This window comes from Nestor notabilis, unplaced genomic scaffold, assembly GCF_000696875.1.
Source record: "Nestor notabilis isolate BGI_N333 unplaced genomic scaffold, ASM69687v1 scaffold3837, whole genome shotgun sequence".
Classification (NCBI taxonomy): Eukaryota; Metazoa; Chordata; class Aves; order Psittaciformes; family Psittacidae; genus Nestor; species Nestor notabilis.
In genome coordinates, this window is record NW_009937642.1 from 68,224 (window position 1) to 91,585 (window position 23,362).

General features: G+C 43.0%; 1 protein-coding gene across 1 annotated transcript; it reads right to left on the reverse strand.

Annotated features, from left to right (window-relative positions):
• Window positions 1–1,615: 1,615 nt before the first annotated feature.
• Window positions 1,616–18,830, reverse strand: LANCL2 (LanC lantibiotic synthetase component C-like 2 (bacterial)). Its single transcript, XM_010018902.1, has 8 exons — window positions 18,719–18,830; window positions 15,759–15,966; window positions 13,462–13,609; window positions 12,713–12,859; window positions 9,040–9,222; window positions 6,752–6,928; window positions 3,239–3,311; window positions 1,616–2,046 (listed from the first exon to the last, which is right to left on the reverse strand). The coding sequence occupies exons 1-8, from the start codon at window positions 18,777–18,779 to the stop codon at window positions 1,931–1,933; spliced, it is 1,113 nt and encodes a 370-aa protein (XP_010017204.1). The 5' UTR covers window positions 18,780–18,830; the 3' UTR covers window positions 1,616–1,930.
• Window positions 18,831–23,362: the final 4,532 nt, after the last annotated feature.

A 23,362-nucleotide genomic window follows, 5' to 3' on the forward strand; every position in this document is an offset into this window, starting at 1 on the left:
ATGCACAGGTGGAGAAAAGGAACACAGGGTCAGACCTTTGCCATGGAGGAACATCTCATTTGAGATGGGCTCTGAGCATTGCTCTCCCGGTCTCTCACTGCTTAGTGCAGCTCTGCTCAGGTCTGCCTCACCACAGCTCCTTGCCATGGAGCATCCCTCGCCCCAGACTGTATAGATGCAGCTGGGTTTGGTGTCTCACACCTCAGTTTTTGCTCTTTGCCCAAGCTGCTCCGGTGTTTTAGTCCTACCTGACAAACCAGCAGAGGAGTCACACTGTGACATTAAGCTGCATTAAGCTGACCCTGCTCTGGCAGAACTGAACGTGGAGATGACTAACATCCCAATGGATTTGGGAACAGACTCTATAAGGTTCAAGGAAGTCACTTAGGCAACAAAGCCTGTCTGCAAACACTGGAGCTCAGCAGATGGCCCATAGGTCACATATAGCCTGATGGGTGCCTGAAAGGCCAAACTGTCATCTGTCACACTTGCACCCGACAGAAGATATCCATTAAAATAAGCACCTGGAATGACAGAGCACAGGGAGAACTGGGGAAAGGATGACAACGGAGCTTGAGCGAGTGAGAGCGCACCACACTTACTTACTTACCTTTCTCAAGCAGTAAGTAAGTATATCTACTATCTGGTACATATAAGCCTGCTGTAAGTGTACTCAGAGTATGTCCCACTTCTCCCAAACCAAGAGCCTCAGGAGCACTGGGAGGCAGGTCTAGTATTTCACAACCCCACCACACTACAATGTGAATCAAAGCACTAGCAGCACAGTTAAAAGTATGGGCAAAGGGCTTTTTCTATTTGGATTTTAAGATGAAATAAACATCAGTTACAGCCTCTAGCAATGGTTTCATAGTGCTCATTAATCTTCTGTGGCCTCCACAAGCAGCTGTTATTTATCGCTCCTGTCATACTACATGGGCTTAAATGCAGGGGCGCTGGGAGAGGAAGGGAAGGGCCCAGAACAAATCACTGCCTTGGTTCAGAAGCCACAGCCATCCTGAGTTACCAGTATGAGAAACTGCCTTGGCACCCTCCCATACTCATTCTAGATGCTGCAGGACAGGTTTATTACAAAGCCATGTACGAGAGAGGAAAAGCACAGTTAATGCTGTCCCTGCTGTGCTGCTGGTGGCAGTGGGAGGTTCCCATAGGTGACCACCTGCAGTTTAAGCTCATACCATGGGCTGGGGCTTGCAGAGGTGGGGAGGTGTTCTAAGTGCCTAACACACTAACCAGGTGCAAGTACCAAAGGAAGCCTCTCTTTAAGGCTTTCAACAAAACCATCCCACAACAGCAGCAAAAGACAATTCATGTCCCTTTCAACCCATCTGAAAACATACCTCTTCACCAAAAAAGGCTGATCTCCATCACCTTACCTTGTAGGAACTATGGAGAAAAATGCAGAAAAATATGAACATGAACATGTTTTTCATCTCTTTAGAAGTTGCCAGCTCAGCAGTGAAGCTGGGCACCGTCCTGCAGCGAACTCTGGCATAAGGTGGAGCTCTCTGGATAACCATGCTGCAGAAGGCAACACTGCTGTTGTGAGTCATGCACGAAGGTACAGGACAGAGATTCACACAGAGACCAGCTTTTTGCTAACAATAAAAGACTCGAGTCAACACACAACACCAAAAAACATGCAGAGCATGTCAGAGACCTGAAGAAGACAAATACAACAGTAGAGAGAAAGTTCAAAACTTGACTTCTCTTGTCCTACGTCTGAAGCTGTCACTTTAACAGAACCGAAATGTGGCTTCTCCCGTTCATGCTCTAATGACTTCATGGTCCTCTGGGGCAAGGGTGGGGTGAGAAAAGGGGTTTATCCATCCATCAGTTCAGGGTCGAGCTGGTTCAGAGGCACTAAACAGTCTCATCTCTTTTGGCATCGGTTTCCCTTCAAAACGCTGTTTTAGCAGTCCTGTTCCACTTTGTTTTCCCTCCTTTGAGGTCCGAGTTCAAATGCTGGAAACCGGGAAGTCTCCGGTACTGAAATATCTGAGAGGAAGTGAATAGCTCCAGCCATGCCTAAAACATAAGGAGAAAGGGATTTTTGTGCACCTTTGGCATTAAAATAGCAGAGGTGACAGCAAAGGCAACAGCACCCATTTGAACACCTCCTCACCAGATCCTTTTCTGAACAGGTGAACTTAGGGCCTATAGAAAGGCAAGTTCATTTGTACTTTGCCCAGGAAACTAAGTTTCACTTGAGAAGGTGAAAGGTAAGAACCAGGATCTCTTCTGCTGCACAACCTCAATGCTACTTCAATTAAGAAAGTAAATCCCAATTTTGGGCTGTCCCTCAGAATTCAAGCAGGTCTTGCTCATCATTTCACTGGTTAAAAAACAAAGGCAAAACTTCATTATACTTGTGATGTACAGATTCATTTGTTTGCTATTCATGAAGAAGTTATACAGAGCCTGAAGCACTAACAAACACCAGCATGACCTAATAAGATTCTTGGGGTAACAAAAAACAGAGGCACCCTAAAGCAGGAGAGCATAGAAATACATAGTCAGTTTTATAACATTAAAATCCTAATCTATCAACAGCTAAGCACATACAAACAAAGGAACTTTCCTGAAATACAGCATCAGATGCAAATGAAACAATCAAGACAATTCTGTAAGATGCACATGTGCACGGACATGCAGAATTGGACAACTTCATACAAAAAGACCCCCAAATTAAGAAACTAAATAAAAAACTGTACGTCAACGTTAAAGCACAAATCATCCTATTGCTGCACTACTTCACCATCTCAAGAGATTTCAAAGCTGTTATGCAACAGATTATATGCTTGCTTTTTCCCCTTATGCATGCAAGGGAGCTCTCAGGAATAAGAACACTTATATTTCTCCCCTTAAATATTAAGATAATAACGCAGCATTTAGAAGGGGTGTATATAACTACTTGTATTCACACCCTGGACTATCTTCTTCCTAAAATAATCCTATTTATTTGGTCTGCTGTAATTTCAGGTATTTCTGGTAGGTGGCACACTAGGCTCACTCTTCTCGAAGCAGCAGCACTACTTTAAATCCTCCTTACGCCTATGATTCCTTATGTTTCTCAAACATAAAGATGAACTAAGGAATAGAATTCTTTTACATGGAAGTACTGGTACAGGGTGAGACTATTTTTAATAGTAGAGGAACCCAAAACTGTGAGGTTGTCCTGTGTCCCATATAATGCATGCCGTTTAAAACATCACTTTACCTTCAAAGAGAGAGTAAGGTCGGTCAGGAATACGACATCCATGTGCACCATACTCCAAACACCATTCAGCAAACTGGAGAACACAAAAAATAAATACCTCAAAAGTGGGTTTGGGTTTTTTTTAAGTCATTATTTTGATTTAAGAATGTCAAGTGAAAGCTTGAGTATCTGCATCTCTTTAACAGGTACTAAATGTAAGAGAGTGTAAGCAGAGACAACACAGATATCACTGTCCCAGATCACTTTGTCCCACTTCAACTGTTACAAGGCTGCAATTAGGTTTTAGGAGATGTACTTCCACAGCAGAAGTTTCAGTTCCATAACAAAGTCATTAGGTGGGCTGTATTTCACTTCTGTTTCCTATACATCAACCCTGCTACACAGCAATGAAACATGCTGTGAGAACAGATACATTCAGTTTCAAGGGCAAAATTGTTCTGATACTATAATACCAGTTTCTTAGTCTTGGTGCTTAATTTATCCATGTGCTCAGCACTTACTTAAGGTTGTTTGTTGCATTTTGGTTTTCGTTCACTCCTCTGCATCAATTTAGAGTATTAAATCTCCAGCTGCTGTTACTTAGCATTATTTATTTGCTCTCCCCAAGCCTTATGAAAAATCGTTATATATACAGTTAGACAATTATGGTCATCAATATTTTGCTGCAGAAGATGAAATACCATTAAAAAGAGCTCACAGTGTGTCTGATCAACACTGCTGCAGTAGCTACCATCAGATACACATGACTTACGAATCGCATCTGGATCAACTTAATAGCAACCATCTATTCCTCCTTTATGGCTCCCCAGAGCATACCAGGGGCTACAAGTCCCCCTGGCATTTCTGTGCTGGGAAGCAAACCACTGCTTATTCAAAATACAGTGTGAAGATTCCTGGAGAGCAAAGCACAGACACGTCTCTCCTAGCTCCCCCTGCAATTTGGGCAACCTGCTAGCAAACTAATCAGAGGGTTAACTTACTAACTTAACATCCTACTAACTAAAGGGTGCCCAAGCTATACAGTTAGAGTATATGGGGTGTGAGCATCATGCCACAGCCATCACTCTGTTCAACAGGAGGATGAAGAGTGTCATCTCCTCCCTTCTTCCCCTCACTTTGTTCTGTTTAAATGTTTACTGGGAGGTGGATTTTTTCTTCCCTTAGTAGGGATGTGTGCATGTGTGTGAATGTCGTGAGGAAAACCCAGCAAAACCCCCACAAACACAAACACTGTGATCCACACTGTTATTAAGAACTAATGAAACATTTCTGCCCCCCCCTCCCCCCAAGTATAAATCTTCAAACCAAGGTTTAATCCTCCATGTAATCTTATCTATGAGGACTGAACACGTTTATGGCAAGTTTCCAGACTACAATCAGTTCTTGCAACATGCACATCTTATTGCATATTAGCCTTTCTTATTACTGCCAGCCTGGGAACTGCAACAGAGATTTAACAAATGCACCCCAGACTACTGAAGCACAACCACCATTTACAAGGTCACAGCTCCAGCACAACTCACAGAACCAGTAAGCCACACTAATCTTGGTTAAACCAAGGGGAAAAAGAAAGAAATCTCTTCTAGCAGGATGACATCTGCCATTACTTGTCACACAGAGCAGGCACGCTTGCCATCAGCAGTGGTTTAATCACAATGCTGAGCAGCACAGAGCTCGGATGCTCTCTGTTGCACACAGCCAAGGATACCACAGCCCCTCTCTCCTCTCCCAGGCAGGCTCAGCCTCCTGGGAGCCTCTCTGATAATGCTGGAGAAAAGCTGCAAAGCCAAAAGCAAGCAGCATGAGGGTCTCTGTGAGACATGGCCTTTCGAGCTCTTCTGGCTCACTTGTGAGTGTTCCATGGCTCCTGAGAGGTAACCAGGTATTCCTGGAGAGACTCCTTCCCCTGGGCCTCATGTTTTTGGTGTGAGCAAACACCCCTGGGAGGGGAGCCATCTAGTTCTCCCAGTTACATCCCTTCAGGTACCAACGTAACTGCACGCTTGCTTCCCTGCATGCTCTGGCTCAGAAAGAAAAGACTTCAAGAATGCCAGACAAGCAAATTCCTCTCCCTGCTTCCAGATTTCCCCTGCAAGAGCCCGAAGGGCCTGACTGAAGCCGGAGATGCTGAACTGCAGAATGGCTGCAAATATGCTGCCAGACCTGACTATACTGGCCACTTCCAGCAAACAGCCTCTGGCCACTGTGCCACGTCTTCCCTCTCAAAGGCATTTCAGGTATGTAACTGACTCTCCTCCTTTTTTGGCTTTAAAACAGATGTGGTTGCTTTTCTCTAGGTTGGTATGGAAGAATGTCAGGGCTCTCTTGGCCCAGAAATGCTGCACAGAGCCACAAAAGATGAAAGATGAGAGGCAGAGCCCAACAGCTATGCCAACAGCAACGCCTGCTTCGTGCTGTGGCTCACACAACAGCAGCGAGTGAGTCCACATGTAAGACAGACACACGAATGCCATGGGAGTGCTCTAGGATGCAGGTATGCCTACAGGTGTCCTCATGGTGTGATGCCTGGGTAAATGTGAAACAAGCAGCAACTTTTTAAAGCTCTGCTGACAGAGAACCGGCTGACAGTGCAGATAATATTGATGGTAGATAATGGATGGATATGGATGGCAGGTAACTTAGAATACTGGATGGGGCTTGAAGCAACCTGCTCTAGTGGAAGGTGTCCCTGCCTCTGGCAGGGGGTTGGAACTGGATGAGCTCTAAGGTCCCTTCTAACCCAAACCATTCTATGATTCTATAAATACAATAGCTTTACACACAGCCAGTGCTCATCTAAAAGCACCTAAGGAGCAACTCATCTAATTTCCCACTGCAATACTTTTTACAAAGTCCACAGCTGAACAGCTGTGTTTGCAATGCAAAACCTAACATCAGTGAATCAAGCTGAAAAAAACCCCCGACAAACCAAACCAAAACCCAACCCAACCAAAGTCTTATGAGATGAGGAAACAGAGGCAGAGAAGGCGTTCTTATTTGGTAACAGCTAGCAGTCAGAGCTGACAGCAGAAACATGGACAACTCTAGTGGAAAAATCCTGAGTGTCATTCTCTGCAATTTGCACTAATGAAAAAAATCCAAGCGAGCAATTTAATCACTGCAACTCAGAGCTCTGAAAGCCCCACACAGACACTAGTCTGGAAACAAATAATTACAAAAGAGTACAAACAGTATCGCTTGAGGAGCTGAGGATGACAGTGGATGTCTCAATGGAATAATTAGCAGCACAGAACATCAGTCTGTTATTATTCAGGCAGGCTGATTTTCAGCCTCAGTGTCTGAGCACGTGTTTAGTTCATCCCTCTTTACAGAACATTCTTGTGTTTCACACACACAAACTGGGAGCAAGTGATGGGACCCTGTTGTCCCACCAGCAGCACAGCCAGTTCCAGCTCTAGCACGCAACAGTCTGCTCCAATCACAGCTTATTCTTGCACAGGTGTTATGATGTGAAAGGGAACAGTACTTCTGTTGGGATGGTGCAGAGCTCACCTTGCAAGCTCGGTAGAGGTACTTTTTGTCCTGAGTTAGGTTATAGAGAGACAAGAAGGAGTAGCCATTGCCAGCTGTACCATGGCAGATCCCATATCCTTTTCTCAATAAACCTCTCTGCCAGATGACATCGCTACAATCCATAGCATCTTTCAAGTATTTATCCTCTTTAAAAGTCTGGAATAAAAACAGAGAATAAACACACAGAAATTGAAATACTACTGAAAACAGAAGAAAACTAGACCTGAGCAATGTTTTACTGTTGTAGAGTTTTGCCTTTCCCTGCATGGAAACAGATAGAACTTCTCAACTTTTTGTTTCTGAAATTAGGACCCCAAGTTCAAGGCCCTTGGTTCTACAACCTATAATATTTGCCATTTGAAGGGTATGTGGTCCTTTCTTGTTTCTTCCCTCCGTTCCCAAGCCACAATATCATTTGATTTGAAATACAGAAATCTAATTCTTGCCTCCAAGAAATGTAACACAGAATACTGGCCTTCAAATCTCATCCCAAAGGGCTAGGTCCTGGTCTGCCTGAGTAATTCTTCCTGGTCACTCAGACTTGATTATATCTGCCTTCAATTCCACATCAAAAATGCACAAGATATATATCTCTTTCCATAGCAGAGGGCTCTTTTCTCTGTCACAGCTACAAGTAGGAACACTCCAGTACCTTGATTAGTATTAGTATTTGTATTAGAAATACTCAGAAGCACTAGCCACTTGGGCAAAGGTCCAACTTTACAAAGTTTATTGCATCTGAAGTGCATTTTGGACATAGAGAGCCCATAAAGACAGCAGAAAACAAAAGCAAGTCATTAAACTGAACACCACCAGATTCCCATCTTTGTAAGGCTACTTTTTTGCTTCCCTTTGCCTAAGTCACTCTACAGATCAAGAACACACCAAAACCAAGTAACTGATGCGCTACTTAGTCCTGTAGAAACAGCTTCCCTGCCAGGTTATTTAAGAAGCAATTAACATGCAAGATACTTAAATCCACAAGCTTGATAAAGTCTCTCTCTCTGAACAGGGTTTTGCCTGCTAGCTGTTAGCTGTAGCAGTTCAAATTAAGGCCTGGCAACAGCGTTTGATTTCCAGGACAAACACTGCTGCCTGTTATCACAAGTCCCTGTGCTTGGTGTGAAAGGAAAGCACAGCCAGCAAAATGTGCTCTAATTTTCTTATTGCTTCTTCAAAAAGCATGATATAAAAGGAAAAGCATCATATCCCCATCACCTTAAACATAAAAAGAGGCCAGAAAGGAGACTGTTATTGGCCCTATCCCTCTTATCTCCCATGAAATATTTTGTGCTGGGGAAAGCAACACATTTGGCCGACATGGTCTAGGGTGAGGTGTCTCTACCCCTGGCCAGGGGGGTTGGAACTAGATCATCTCAAGGTCCTTTCCAACCCAAACCGTTCTGTGACAAAGAAGGGGGAACAAGAATTAAAAGAGAAAATCAATTTAACAAGTAGTCTGCAGTGTTAAATCAACCTCCTACCACAGCCCAAAGAAAAAGCAACTGTGACTGCTGCTCCATGCAGCAGTAAGAGATGCTGTAAGATGCTATAAGAGATTTACAGTTCACATTTCAGGTATCAGCAAGAGCAGTTATTTCATATACCAAGCCTGCTTTTCATCAGCCCACCCAGAGGCCGAGCAGGGAATCTGCCAAGGAGGGCTGTCAAAAGCAAGAATCAATTTGCATGAATTTAATTAAATGGCATTCTCTCAAATGCCATGCAAATCAGAAGTGCACAACACAAGAGAGATAGCAAACCTAGTTAAGGATGGAGAAAAGCAAACAGTAGGCTTGTGGCAGCTCAGAGGTTATATTTATGCCCTAGAAGGGGCCTGGGATCTTTGCTCTGATGGTAAGTTCCCAAGAGCTCTATCTCATTAATGGAGTAATTTATGGAAGACATTCTTTGGCACATGAACCTACGCTTCTGAAAACCAACATCATTCTTAACACTCCTGGGATGAAGATTCAAAGAATTTAGGTCAATATCCTCGCCCAGGACTCAAAATTGTTTAAATACATAGCCTTTTCCAAGAGAACCTAAAGTCTAGTAACCACCAGCACCCTGACAAGCACTTTTACCCACTTATTTCCTCTTCACAAACACACCTATGTAAGTATTTTGAGATTTTTAGGTGCCTAGCCTGGGTTCTGGTTTGAAAGTAGATACAGAAAGATGTAAAGTGCAAGCTTTACAATCTAACAGGCCTACATACAGGTCCCTCTGAAAACAGAGGTCTATATGAACACAGAATGATTCACCTTGTAAGCTTGCATGAGCATGTGGATGACTCCGGGGGCACCATGGCACCAGTGAACCAGTCTGTCAGTCTCATTGCTCAGTGATGATGGGTAATTCCCAGATCTGAACTTCTTATGGCGCACATAGTCAATGCTTGGCTTCACCAGCTCTGTCAGCGTCTCTTGGTCCACATTTGCAATTGGCTAAAACATACAAAAAACCCACAAAACCCACCAAAACCATTAACAGAAGTCGTAACAAACTGTGTGTCGACACTTAGTTTTATAATCTACTTCCAAGTATCCTACATATGTGCCCTTGATCCAAATACTTTGAATCACTTCATACAGATTTAATTAAGGTCTGCTTAAGTTGTGGAGAGCATTTTTACAGCTACTGGAGAGACAAAGGAACTGGGGCACCAAGTTGCTACCTGTCTTACTGGAGGTGACACAGAAAGACTATGGAAGAACTGAGAACAGAATGTGGATTTCAAGACTCCCTCTTTATACCTTTAAATAGAGAGAACACTTACAGGAGAAAGATGGTTTATAGCTATGTTGCTCATAATACACACTTAAAACACAACGGGTTACACATTTTGTTTTAAAAAGAATTGACACAGACAAACCTGCCCTATTTCCCAGTAAATGAAGAGGAGTGTAAGCAGTGGCATACCTGGCAAAGGCTTATGAAAGTTAAATTTTCCATCATAAACAGAACTCCCTGAAGTTATGGGCTCTAAATATGCATTTCCAATCTCAGAAGCAAGAGCTACTGGTAGCTAAACGTCTTTGTACTGCTAACTCATCCTTAGATTGCTATTCTGAATTTTCTTTCTCATTTCCTCTATTTAGCTTACAACCTTCCCAAAAGGAGAATACATCCATCAACCTGCATGCTCCTTATAAATAAATGTTTAGAAACCAGGTATCTGTTGGGTCTGCAACTGTTGACAGTCTACAGCCAAATGAAAGAAGACTTTAGTTGTATTTTCAGTAACCTGGAAAAAACCAAAAGCCTTCATTTCAGGAAAGTTCTGCCAGACTTCTACCTACCAGGTTCCTCAAAGTCAACCTCTGCACTTTCGTGACTGGAACAGAAACCTTCAAGCTGTTAACCAGAAATACACCAGAGTACACATCAGTCTGTCATGAAGAACACCCCAGAGCTGATCAGCCCTCACTCACTGACCTGTGGGGTTGGGAGGCTCTGGGGGAAGCTTTGTTTTGGGGCTCTGATTTCACACTGCACCCCTGCAGCAGAAGGTAAAAGGGATGGTACCAGCAACAAATGCCTTCAGTCTTGAGCTGTGCAAGGCAAGCCCAGCCCAGCGCATCTGTCCTTGGGAGGAAAACCCAAGAAAAGCAGAGCTCTTTACACACCTCCTCACCTTGGGCTTCTGAGGAGATCTGAGTACAAGTGAGTTCTTTGCCCAAGCTGCTGAGGTTCCCAGCACCTACTTCCAACCTACAAAAGTAACCTACAGGTCTGTGTCCTGACTCTTTGGCCAAGAGAATGATGTGCAAACAGTCATTTTTGCCTCAGAGTTAGTGAAAGGGGCTAGGATTAGATTCCCTACCTAGCACTTCACAGTCCCCCCTCTACCTCCTGGACAAGTTACTTAACACTACTGAGGTCTTATTCCTCCAGTAGTTTTCCGGAAATAAATCCAGCAACACGTTTCCTCATAAAGGTGTTGTACAGAAATGATCTCAGGTGCAATGCTGGATGCTCTTCTTTTGTTATGAAACAAGGACTCAACAAACCATCTCTTGAATTCATTGTTGAAAATACATAAGAATCCTTCTCATTTGGCGTGGGAGGGATGGGGAAAGGATGGACTCCAATATGGCATCTGCTTCCGTGGTGGATGACTCAACTCTGCATGACTCACAATATTTAATGTACAGTGAAAAGACAGTAACCTAATGCTGCATAAACAATGGCTTTGTGGTAATTCTTAAAAGCAGCAATTATATGTAAAGTTATAATTTTAACATGTAGGCAGATGAGCTTCTGCTTAAACCAGAAAGCACTGTGTGATTATTTCTGCTATCATCAGCCTTGAATAGTAAATGAAGGGTGAGAGGCTTCCTTAAAGGACCAGATGTTTTTCAGAAAATCCAGCAGAACTAGGGAAAAAAATGGAAGCAGGAAGATGTAAAGTATAAGGAAGAAACTCTACCATGAGGGTGCTGAGGCGCTGGCACAGGTTGCCTAGAGAAGTGGCAAATGCTCCATCCCTGGTAGTGTTCAAGGCCAGGTTGGACAGAGCCTTGAGCAACATGGTCTAGTGTGAGACATCCCTGCCCATGGCAGGGGGGTTGGAACTAAATGATCTTAAGGTCCTTTCCAATACTAACTAGTCCATGATTCTATGAAGATGCAGGAGCCAGAAGGAAGTAAACATCCTTGCTGAAGAAAGCAGGAAGTGAAAGGCCCAGTAAATCACAGCAGCCCAAGACCCCAGTGAGTTGGTCACTGCTGTGGTAAGGTTAAGACACCCCCCTAGGCGCAGAGGAGTAGCCACTTCCATAGCAAAGTCAGCCTCTTCAGCCTGAGCTACTGGTGGAATTGGTGTGAGCTACTGTGAAACAGACGGGGAGAAATCACAGCATCTACTGCAACCGAGGAACAGCAGCAACACCAAATACCAGCTCAGTCACTTCTGCAGTGAACATCTGTACGCAGCTGAAGGCTGCAAGGATGTACAGTCCTTCCACTGTCCTGAAAGGAAGTCATTCTGCAGGAGCTGCTAAGAAAATCAACATTTACAGAAAAGCACAGACTGGCAGCACCTTTGAAAAACAGAAACAGGAACAACACAAATTTTGCAGGTCTGTGGTCACCTTCCGTAATGAAATCTTAAGGTTCTTTTTGCTGACTGCTCAACAGAAGTAAGATATACAGGTCTGTTTTGAAAAACATCACAATCCTATGGGAGAATCTCAGGGCAGGAGAAAATGTATTTAAGGGTGGGAAAGAGGAGGTATACAGAAGACAGGAACATGCTGAGGTATACAGAAGAGAGTGTTCCTCTCTTCTGCATATGTCCTGTCTCGCTCAGGACAATAGAAAGAGGAGAGCAGGGGTCATAGATGCACTAAGGAACATCAGATTTTTGGGGGAGAGATAGGGGATACGGAAAAGAACACCTATAGAATAAAAGTATACTGAAGACTAACATGTGACTAAGGGTAGTCTTCAAAAAGCTTCAGGACAGTGAAAATAAAACCAAGTCACCAGAGGAGAGAGAAAGGACATGGAGCACAGGACAGGAGGCACCAGCAGTGCACTCATTTAAAAACAGCAAAAAATTGAAGAGTGATGGATGGTGAGTAAGTGAATATTTAGCTGGTCTAACCTCAGGCACCAGAAGTAAGTATGAGGATAAGGGAAGGCACCTCACTATCTCTGTAGGAAACTTCAGCTCCTGGAATGCCAGTGCTCTGGACCACAACTCAAGGGTTAATTCACTCTTATGTGAGGATACCCGAGTCACAGTTTTCTTCTGCTACCAGGACCTGAGCTAGCATGTCTGCATAGTTCTGTCCTACAGAGAGTAACTCCAAATTGTGAGACCCTGACCCAGCACAACACTGCACATGCATGAAAGCTGAAGATAAGCTCCTCTGATGCAAAACCAGAAATCACTGTTGTTTCACCCCAGCCTACAGAACATGCTCTTACCTGCATGAGCATGTAATAGATCCCAGCCACTCCATGGGCTGCCCCAACATATTGCTTCCTGTGCCACTGGTACAACAGAGGACAACGGTCTGTCTTCCGCTCCTCCTTCGAGAAGTTTTTCCCCGATTCAATAACAGCATCTATTACCTAAGAAAGAGAACACACCCCCTCTGTCTGTCTCACTTGCTTTAGTTCAGAAGGTTTTACTTTGTCATGACTAAAACCACCGTAAAAAATAACCCACAATAAACAGTGACAGAACAGTAATATTCAATTCACCTGACTCGGGCGTTGAGGTAGAAATGGAATTTTTCCTAAATGATAAAAACACCTTTCTAAGTGTAGAAATTTAATATATTAGTATTTCTAATCACTTTTTTCCCAGGCCTGCTTCCTCTGGTATCAGCAGAACAGTAGCGCATCTTCCCCACACTGAATTCTCCTCCTTTTCACTGAAACGCTTCCACACTTCTGACTGAAGGTGTTTTGTAACAATTTTCCATCCTCGAATGCTCCAAAACTAGCTACAGATCAGATCCATTTCCATGGCTTGCCATGGACTCACCTGTAATGACCTGCCTCAGCCCCAGGTGGGCAGCAGGGAAAGGGGGAAAAGACTGGAGGGATGGAGGAGACTGAGTTCCCAGTTCTAGGTTCCTCTCCTCTCCAGCATCCCCCTCTTAACCCCTTGAATTATGCAAAACAGTGATTACAGATGCTGTGGCACTGGAGAGAGAAGAGTATCTTACCTCTTTGATAACAGACTGTGGGACAGTGTCCGGACCGATTTCAGTATTCAGGTACAGCAAGGCATACAGGTAACCTGCTCTGCCATAGAGCAGCTCATCTGGAAGTTCAGCATCTGTGCTTATGACTGTTCTGTGTAGCTGCAACAACCTGCATCAGACAAGAAAGGTGGGGAGAAAGAGCCTCTTCTCTAGAGACCGTACTGGACCATGAGTTTTACAAGCCATCAACCAAACGAGAAGCAGAACGAGCGTGAAGCCCCACCACTTCCCTTCAGTCATCCCCAGTTTTGCTGGCTGCCAGGTTTACTCACAGGAGCCATCCCTGACAGACAGGCAACCCTGAGCCAGGGCCAGGTGAGCATTAGTGCAATTACCAGGTTTTTGTGCAGACAGAAGCACATATAGGCATGCAGGGCTGGAGCTGGAGGAGGCCAAAGGCTACTCCAACAAACAGGGAAACCTCCTGGAGGCTCTGGGAATTTCACCCCAGGGAGGACCCTTAACTGTAGACGTGTATGAGGGAACAAAACCCCCCAATACCAGCCTTCAGCATGCCCCCTTCACAGACAACATGTTGTCTCAAGCATTTAAGCAGCTCAGTTTTGAAAAGGGCACTGCTACTGTCCACATGTGTTTAGCAATGGAAAAAACCAAATCTTGGACTGGCCACTGCAACTCTCATTTTCTCCAAAGAGACTCCCTGCTATTACTCCACCAGTCTGCATTAGCATTGAGGTGGAGCAGAGATCTGTTCTTCTGCCTAACCCCTCTCTGCCTCTTCCTATCTTTTGTGATTAAACTGGCAATGAGATGAAACCATGGAAATGATCACATTTTAAACTGGGGGAGGGGGCAAGACCATCTTGATTAAGACCAAATTCAATTCCCAGATTGCCCCAGCCACTATTATTCATCAGAAATGTTAGCATTAGCACCACGCCAGAGCAAAAATACTGACCCCAATGGCTTGTTTATGCTGTCACTGCTTAATACCAGGCCAAAGCCACTCACAAAATTAAGATTTTTTTCTTTTAAACTGTCTATTGTAAGTTTTATTATTCAAATCATACACCTGGACAGCTACAAGATAAAATGTTAGAAGTGCATAGATTACATTTTGACATTTATAATGTACCACCCAGCTGGCGTCATGAATATATTTGTAAACAAAAAAAGGAAGAAAAGAACAAATAATCCAACTAATCTCCTTTTCAATCCTCCTAGAAATGACTTTCCAAGGAGAGGCAAGACTAAAAGATTTATTGCTAATCTCATTTTGCTATATTCATGCTTCATGCCTCACAGCAACACTGCTTTCCCAGCTGCATCCAAAATGACATGCCCAAGTTTACTGCCAGTTCTAAAAGCAAAAAAAACCCACCTAAACCTTCCACCCATTTCAAAAGAGAGATACTCATCCAGGAACAGCAGCAGAGATTAATCACTCTAGGATTCTAGATTAGAAAGAGACCAATTATATTTCCAAACATAAACCAGAATGGAGATAAGAACATAAGGCTAGTCCCCACATTCTGGCAAGCTAAGGTATGCTGCTGGACAGCTAGCAAGTGGATTGCTGGTGCTGAATGCAACCACCATAGGGCTCCAGTGCTTCCACAGCCCCTCACCACGACAGCAATCAGCTCCAAGCCAGCAAAAGGACAGTCAGTTCTCCAAGGAAGCTCTACATCTAAATGGGATTTCTAAAGGTGTTTGTTATATTTAGATTACTTTGAAAAGGGGCTGGGATTTCTTCAGGCTACCCTTCATATACTCAGACCTAACTAAAGCCCTCGTCTTTGACAGTTCAGCAAATACCTCCTCTTGGTGTTATTAAATCTTTGTTACATATCAATCCGCTGTACTGTGTTCCTGTCTGGATGCTTCCAGATCCCTGCAGCTAAGTGTTTTGGTAATGAATCTACAATTAAGACCCACTCTTCACAGAAAGCATCACATACTGCACAAGCACGACATATTGTCGATGACAAGCGTGAAGCTTTTGTTAAATGTCACTTCAATGTGACAAAATCAAAATGTGCAGGCACTACAGATATGCCCAGGACATCCTGTCCTTACAGCGATAAGAGGACTCAAGATAACCCACGAAATATGAATCAAGTGTAAGCCAGCTTTAATAAAGATAAAGCCTGTTCTGTATTCTTCTGCTGAAAATGTATCAGGGGAGAAGACATCTCCATTTTTAATCCTCTCCTCCCAAACTGCCCACTTGATGCTACTGAACCAACACTCTCTGCAAGTGAAGGGCATGGCTTTTTCCAACATCAACCACTTACCTGGCAACACATTCCTTAGACTCACCGTCGATTTTCAGCTTGTGATAAACCACTGCACCCACTGCCAATGGCCCAGCATCACCACAGAGGAAAGTAACTCTTCTGCCGTTCAGATTGCGAAGGATTCTCTTCACGTAATCAAGAGATCGCTGCAAATGGCTCTGGTTTTTTGTCACGCGGAACAGTTGAAGGTATAAGAGGGCAATACCTGGAACAACCACGTGAAAGAGTAAAGTTTCATTTACTTCTCCTTTTAGGTATATCATATTCCCCTCTTTAGTGCCTCTGAAACAGTAACTTGAGTGCAAACAGGTACTTGGGCAACTAAAACATGTCAGTCAAGGGTCCTTGCTTGTGCAATGGGAAGGCATCAGGTCATCTGTTTTATGACACTTCAATTCAGGTAGTGACAACAATTTAAAAATCTAAAATATTAAAGAATTAACAGACTGAAACCCAACAGTAGACTCACAATTTGCAGAGAATGAAGAAAATCCATGACACAGGCACCAATGCTTGGTGAAGAGATCACTGAAGAGTCAAAAATGCAGGCTAACAAGCATGTGTACAACCAAGTACAGAGACTGTACAATACTCGTCTGTTACATGCAAGAAGTGACTTATCTTCCATTTGATTTGTAAAAAGATCTTTTGATGAGCTTTTGGATTCAACTTGCCAAGTCCTTTATAAACGTATTTCACAACACGATTATGAGCTAATCTGATCTGTGAAAGCCGGAAAGCAAACAAGCCCTCAGAGAATGCCAGAAAGTTAATACTAAGCTTCACTCCATTAAACTCCTTACACAGTTTTGAATCAAAACAAAACCAAACCTTAAAAATAGCAACAATACAGACTGAAGAAAGTCTATTTCTTCATTTAAGTGGATGCACATTGGCCAATTGCAAGCACATGTGTGCAGAGGGAAAACCTCTACCTCCAGATCATACTGCACCTCAAACTCGTTTATGAAAAGGGAGAGCACTCTCCTGAGCCACAGTTAAAGCTGTGTAGATATAAGGCCCACTTAGCTCCACAGAGGCCATCTGAGGAGCACAAGAAGAACAGCACAGAAGAATAGTGCTGATACATCCTCAGATGTTCTTTGGACTGGATTTAAACAGGCCTTTCTGGATGGGTCCAAGAGGAGAGCTGCAGAGCCCAGTAGACTGGTATGGGAGTTTGTGGGCTATTTACTGGGATTTCTGTAACCCTTTTTTATGTTGCAACTAATGTGTAGCTATCTGGGCTTGACCAAAGGATGACCAGAAACATAGCCACAAGGGCCAGTTCGTCCAATTCTTCCTTGTGCAACACCCTCACAATGGCTCCTCCAAGATGTCTGGCACATACAAAGAGTACTTGTATAAGATGGGCTCTAACCTGCATCTTAGGATTGTTTCATGCCAACAGTACATGCTCCAAGATTTTAAAGATGTTTCACAAAGTACAAGCCAATGCTCAGGACTGCACTGCCAATAAGACTCTCTAGACCTGGTACATAAAGAGCAAGGCAATTGTTTTCAGCATTGCTTTTACCTTCTGATTTGTACACCAGCAAAATGCTGCAAAGAGCAAGTTGGGAGGAAGTATTTGCACTGAGTATGTTAAAAGCCAGATCACTTAGATATTTTTATTCACAGTTATTTCCACAGGAGCCTTGAAAGAAGTTTACAGCTTGCAACAGATGCAATTGGTGATCCTTCTACAGAGTGGAAAAACCCCACTGTCATTAGACTGCATTACTTGTTCATCTATATTCTTGTTTCAGCTAACGATGGCTGTGTTACTTTTAGCTTATGACTCATTTTCAGCATATTCTGGTTCATCAGCCATAACTTCAGTTGTCAGTCAGTGTCAGAACACAGCTCCCCGGGAGCCGTTCTGTAACATCAGTGCGATAAAGCCCACCACTGGGGATCATCCGCTCTCACTCAGCAGCCATGCGCTTTCAGATCTTGAAACACATCTACCTTTTAAGTGTGAGTTGTCCAAAACTTCCCCACCCATCCACCCACAGCACCACCTGTACCAAAACATCAAGAAGAAAGCAAAGAGATGGTACCCTTTCGTTGCCAGAATTAAGCCTCGGCATGGTCAAAGCCAGCAGTTTTCCCAAGCTGCTCCCCCTCACAACACTAAGATAAAAGAATAGACCTCCTCAGGGCACATTTCAAACATGCTGTGCTAAAAGCATAAGTATGCCTCAAGAGTGAGCTAGACAGAGCAGGAATAGAACGTGCCATTGTAATAGCAAAGTGGCACTTAAGAGGCCTAGATGGAAAAGCGTGTTGGCAGCTTGAAGAGCAGTGGCTGCATCAGGCTTGTCAACTGCAGGCTCTGCCTGAAGGATGCGAAGGGCTCATTCACATTTGGACAGCACCACTGATTCAATGCTAAATGAACGATGGTGCCTAGCAATAACCAGCACTTGCACACGCCTGTTTATCTTCATGAACTTCACAAGCTTGCAAGCCCGCCTCCACACTCCCCCTCCTCACACGTTCATTTTACCATTTTTGTACAGACAGAACAAGCAGAGCCAAACTATCCATATTTCAGATTTTAAGGGAACAGAACACCTCCCCCCCATGATTAGAACATGTTGTTACCATTAGCAACTGCAAAGTTGAAAAGAAAAAGGTGAAAATAACTTGTTTTAAGAAAACTTTAAAGAAATGAGAGGCAAGCTGAAAGAAAGAGCAGCCTCAGAAAATCCACTCCTTTAGCAAGACAAAGATCTCCATACACAAAAGCCAATTATTTCTCTGTAACTTGATCTGCTAAAGTCATTCCAGACAGTAGCGACCTAGAACTGAGTTAAAAGAAACCAGCTCACACAAATGCCTCTATCAGACTCTTTCTGCCACCCCTGTGAGAATATGAGAACCTCCTCCTGTGAATAAACCCAATTACATCATTTAACAAACACACTTCATTCAAACTCAAGCTTTCTCACCAGTCCAGCCAGTATAGGCAGAGCAGTCATGTGGATCTGCTGTCTTCAGCCCTTCCTCCATTTGTTGCAGAAGGTCCTTGATTTTTGCCTGGATCCGTTTTGAGAACCGAGCACTGACCTAAAAATGGGAGACAGGAGACTGAGTCAGAAAATGAAAGAATCCAAGAATATAAACTGTCTGCTCCACTTTCTTGTCTGGAAAAAAATCAAAATCAAAACCAAAACCCAAACAAACAGAAAATAACTAGGGAATAAATACTATATACAGCAATCGGCAAGGTCAAGGTGGTTCATCTTAAGTGTGCCCCATGTAATGCATTCTGATTACATATTAGAGTAAGTTACTAGGAACTACATTAGACAAAAATCATCTGAGGATGCTTTAAAGTCACATGAAGAGCAGCTATGGACACTGTGACAGTATGTAATTGCACACTGCCGCTTATCTCAGGCTCTCAACACAATAAGCAAACCTTCTCTGAGCTGAGTAAAAGGTGAATAGAAGCCAACAGAAGACAACCATCTGCTGCTACTCCACAGGCCAGTGCCCCATCCAGGGTACTGGTACCAAGACCATGTTATGGATGAACACAGCACAGTGAACCTACAAGCCCGACGTTACCGGTGCTTGCTCTCATCACAAGGTCCCTGCACATCCTCTGTGGCACTACGGAGCATGAAGTAGCTATAGGAAAATAAATGCTCATACTTGAGACAATCAAGTCAAAGTCAAGCCAAGCTGACATCAAGTCGAGTTTAATGATGTGCTCAATCACATCACCCATGATGTATTCACATTTTCTTCTTAAATCCAAGACTTTTTTTGGTGTTTGCAATCACCACACACAGGGCAGGTCACCTAAATGCCTTTCCTCCTGCTTCTTGTTCTCTCCTCTCTCCAAAACAGTATTAGGATTGACATGCTTTGTCATGAGATGAGGTTGTTAAATGCAGTGATGTACAAAAAAATACCTGAAAGAGCTAGACACAAAGAGGACAAGTTAAAAGCAGCTCAGCAGCTTCAGCTCATGCATGAAGGTGAAGAAACAGATGTTTGATCTTATACCTTCCTTGCTTTTACTTCTGACAAAGAAAAGCTTATAGAGACGCTATATATGAAATATAACAGGGGTCACTTTCTCTTGCCAAAATCTCTTATTAAGCACACTGTATGGGAAGATGCATTACTGATTACTCCTTTTAGCCTATGGAATGTGGAATTAGTCCATTAACTGTAATTTACTGCCCTATTAACTTCCACAGGAAAGAGCGTTCATGAAGTCCCTTCTCAGGACAATTCTGATTTGAGTGGGATCATCAGGACCAACAGTCAAAAATGTTTGTGGTTTTTTGGTATTTTATTAAACAGAATCACTTATTAATAAGCTTTTCCTATTAACACATTTATTAGTAACTACTTTATGTATTCAGAGTTTAAGGGCTAGGTTTACTCATGGCACAATCTACCTAGATTGTGCTAGAGATGAAGAAATGAAAAACCTCTTCCCTTCCTGGGCTATGGGAAAAGCTTCTGACAAAATAGTGATGTACACAAATCTTGTGCCACCCAAAAATACTTCCTGAATGTGTTTTCCATCATCTATAAAAAGCCCCAGGCAAACATCACTTGCCACCCATATCTTAGTTATTCAGGAACAGCCAGAAGAGAAACCCCCTAGGACCATGGAAGCCAGCAGAGCTTCCACACCTTCCAAACCAAGAGCCACAACTCAGTTAATCATCAGAAAAATGGCATTACACAAGTGGGCTACTTATCAGCTTACACTAAGTTACTGTTTTCTTAAGAGTGCTTGATCTTCCAACTCTTGCTTCCTCAGCCTGCTCCCAAAGAACCGCTGGAACAAAGCAGACCGGTGAAGGCTTAGTTTGGTGTTAAACACATCTACATTTATGATTCTTTTTGTTACTGGAGAAGAAGAAATTAGCTCATTAGGAAGGTAAGTTCTTGTTCGATTATAATACATCCCAAAAGGGAAGGGTTCAGATAAATGATGGGTCCTGGATGCCACCATGCAACTTATTCCTCAAAACACACCACACTTTGTACTCTTGTTCAGAGCGGAACTTCAAATAAAACCCAGTGAGTTCAAACATCCACTAAACAGATTCAGAAATCAGAAAGATAACAGGAATTACACAAGTCCTCTGACACACCAGAAGTTTTCAGGGTCAATGACTCAAATCCATTTTACAATGGCAGGATAGGAAGGGAGAAGGAAATTGTGCCATTATCTCATGTCACACACATACCACTCTAGGAAGAAGCTAGAGCCCCCTTAACCTTCTCCAGTAACTCTAGAAATAGCAACCAAACACAGTAAGCATCTGATGTCTATTACTCTTTGCCCTTAATATGGCGTTAAGCACCCTTTTCTGTACCACACACACACACAACATCCCCCCACTCTTTTCACTAGTTCAGTGAAGTCTTAATAAAAAGCAAAACCTTTCCCAAAGGCTCCTCTCCTTCAAAAGACAGCTATGCCAATGCTAAGGCATATGGTAAAACAGCATGAGGATATCCACACGGGCCCAGGCACAGCAGACAAGAGTGAACTAAGGTTGCAGACTCCCAGTTTATTTACCTACTGCTCCTCACAAGCAGGCTGGTTACCTTTTTGTTCTGCCAATACACTTGCTGCTACCAAATCAGGGTATTTTTTATCAAACAAACACCACATAAAATCAGTTAAGAGGCAGGAGGGGAGTACTAGGATAGGACATCAGGACTCCTGGTTCTGCTTTGAAACCCATCCCATACAAACAATTTAGCTCAGGTTGGCACATCCCTATCTCTAAAATGGGAATTATAACATACCTGTCTTGATTTAGTGCTTGGAAAAGCACAGATAAAAGGGTTTTAAAATATTATTATTATTATTACTTATCAGCCCAAAGCTACTCCCAAGCTTATGCCAGTGTGAATACGTTAAGAGAGGCAACAGTTCTTCCCAGTTACTTCACCACTGCTCTGTTGCTCTGAAACTTTAACAACTGAGCACTGTCGGTATTCGTTTGATAAGATTCCACTATAAGCTTGTAACAGATGCTTACATGCACTAGAATAAATTAATTACATAAAGAAATGAATGTTGAAAGGTGGCTTTAGAAGATTTATAAACCTCCTTAAAGGAATCTTATGGCAGCTTTACAGCTGAGCATAAAGCATGCTAATTCTTGTTGAGCACAGATTGATTTTCTTGAGAAGCATATTCATTTCATGAGGATGGTTCCAGCTGGCATTCAGCCTTTTCTGCAGGTTACTCCTGTTATTCCTGTAGAGACAAACAAAAACCAGAAAGCCTGACCTCTGATATCCTTTACCACATTTACTCCTGGTTCACAGTACTCTGGGTGATAAAAGGAGCTGAAAGAGTATCTTTAACTAGAAAAGGCTCTTTCCAGGAATTCAACTGCTGCATTACTTCTCTGCTGCTGCACGAAGAACAACCATTATCATCCCAACCACTGCTCAAGTTTTACATGGCCAAAACACAAAACATGAGAGCTCATTCCCCAACAGAACCCCACACCATATTTGATTATGGTGCTTGGAAAGGCTCATTATCAGCATGAAATAAAAGTCATGCAGAAAAACGCAAACATGTTGGTTTTGCGAATTGTTTTGTGATTTATTTGGACCATATCACTTTTTCCATTGCAGTGAGGTGGTACACAAAGCTACATCCCAATCCAAAGCCTTTTGAAGCCACCAAAAATGTAAGGCATGTAAGCATATATGTAACATCACCCACCTCTGGCACTAATGACATGTGTCCAAACCATGCTGTTCTTGTCAACAATATCTGTTTCCCCTAGTTGTTTTCTTTCTTTCGTAGGGTTTCAAAAAGAACTTACATCTTCTTTTGTAAAGCCAGCACTAAAACTGCACACACAGGTTACAAAGAAATACACCATGCTGCAAAATAAAAATCTCTTCAGTTAAACACACATTTCACTTGCAGTTGCTACTACAATAACATATCAGTTCTTAGTGACCTGCCTCTTCATTACAGCCATACTCAGCTTTACAGCTGTGGCTTTAAAACAAACCAGCACCAAGAACAGATGTGGCAAAGAGAAGTGGCTATGTGTATGTTTTATATCATGAGTTATGGTAGGTAAGAGAAGGCTGTAACTTAAACTCTTGCATGCACACTTGGACAGATACCACAGTGCTTACGTAAGTCTGACAATGCAACTGCGAGACCTCATGGCACTCTTTTAGCAGCTAGAAGTAATACTTCGGCTTGACAGACACAGGGCGAGTTATCTCATTTGCCTTTGTAAAAGACATTTAGATACTGATGTGTTTTTCAAAAGCATCTCTCAGCATTTATTTGCATCATGACACATCTATGCCAAGTAACTTGCGCAGACACGTGGTAGGCCAAAGGAGACGTGAGCTCAGCTTGTTCACAAGTTGCCAACGTACCAGTCTTTCTTGCCACCACCAGCTCCCAAAACAACATCTTGCTATCACCCTATTTTACTTCATCAGCTTTTGAGGGACTGATGCTATGTGCAAAATGAGACTGAAGAAATAAGCGATTGATTCTGCAGAAGCAGCAAGAAGATGGCCTATACCCACAGTGCTACCTACTGACCAATAAAAAAGCACTT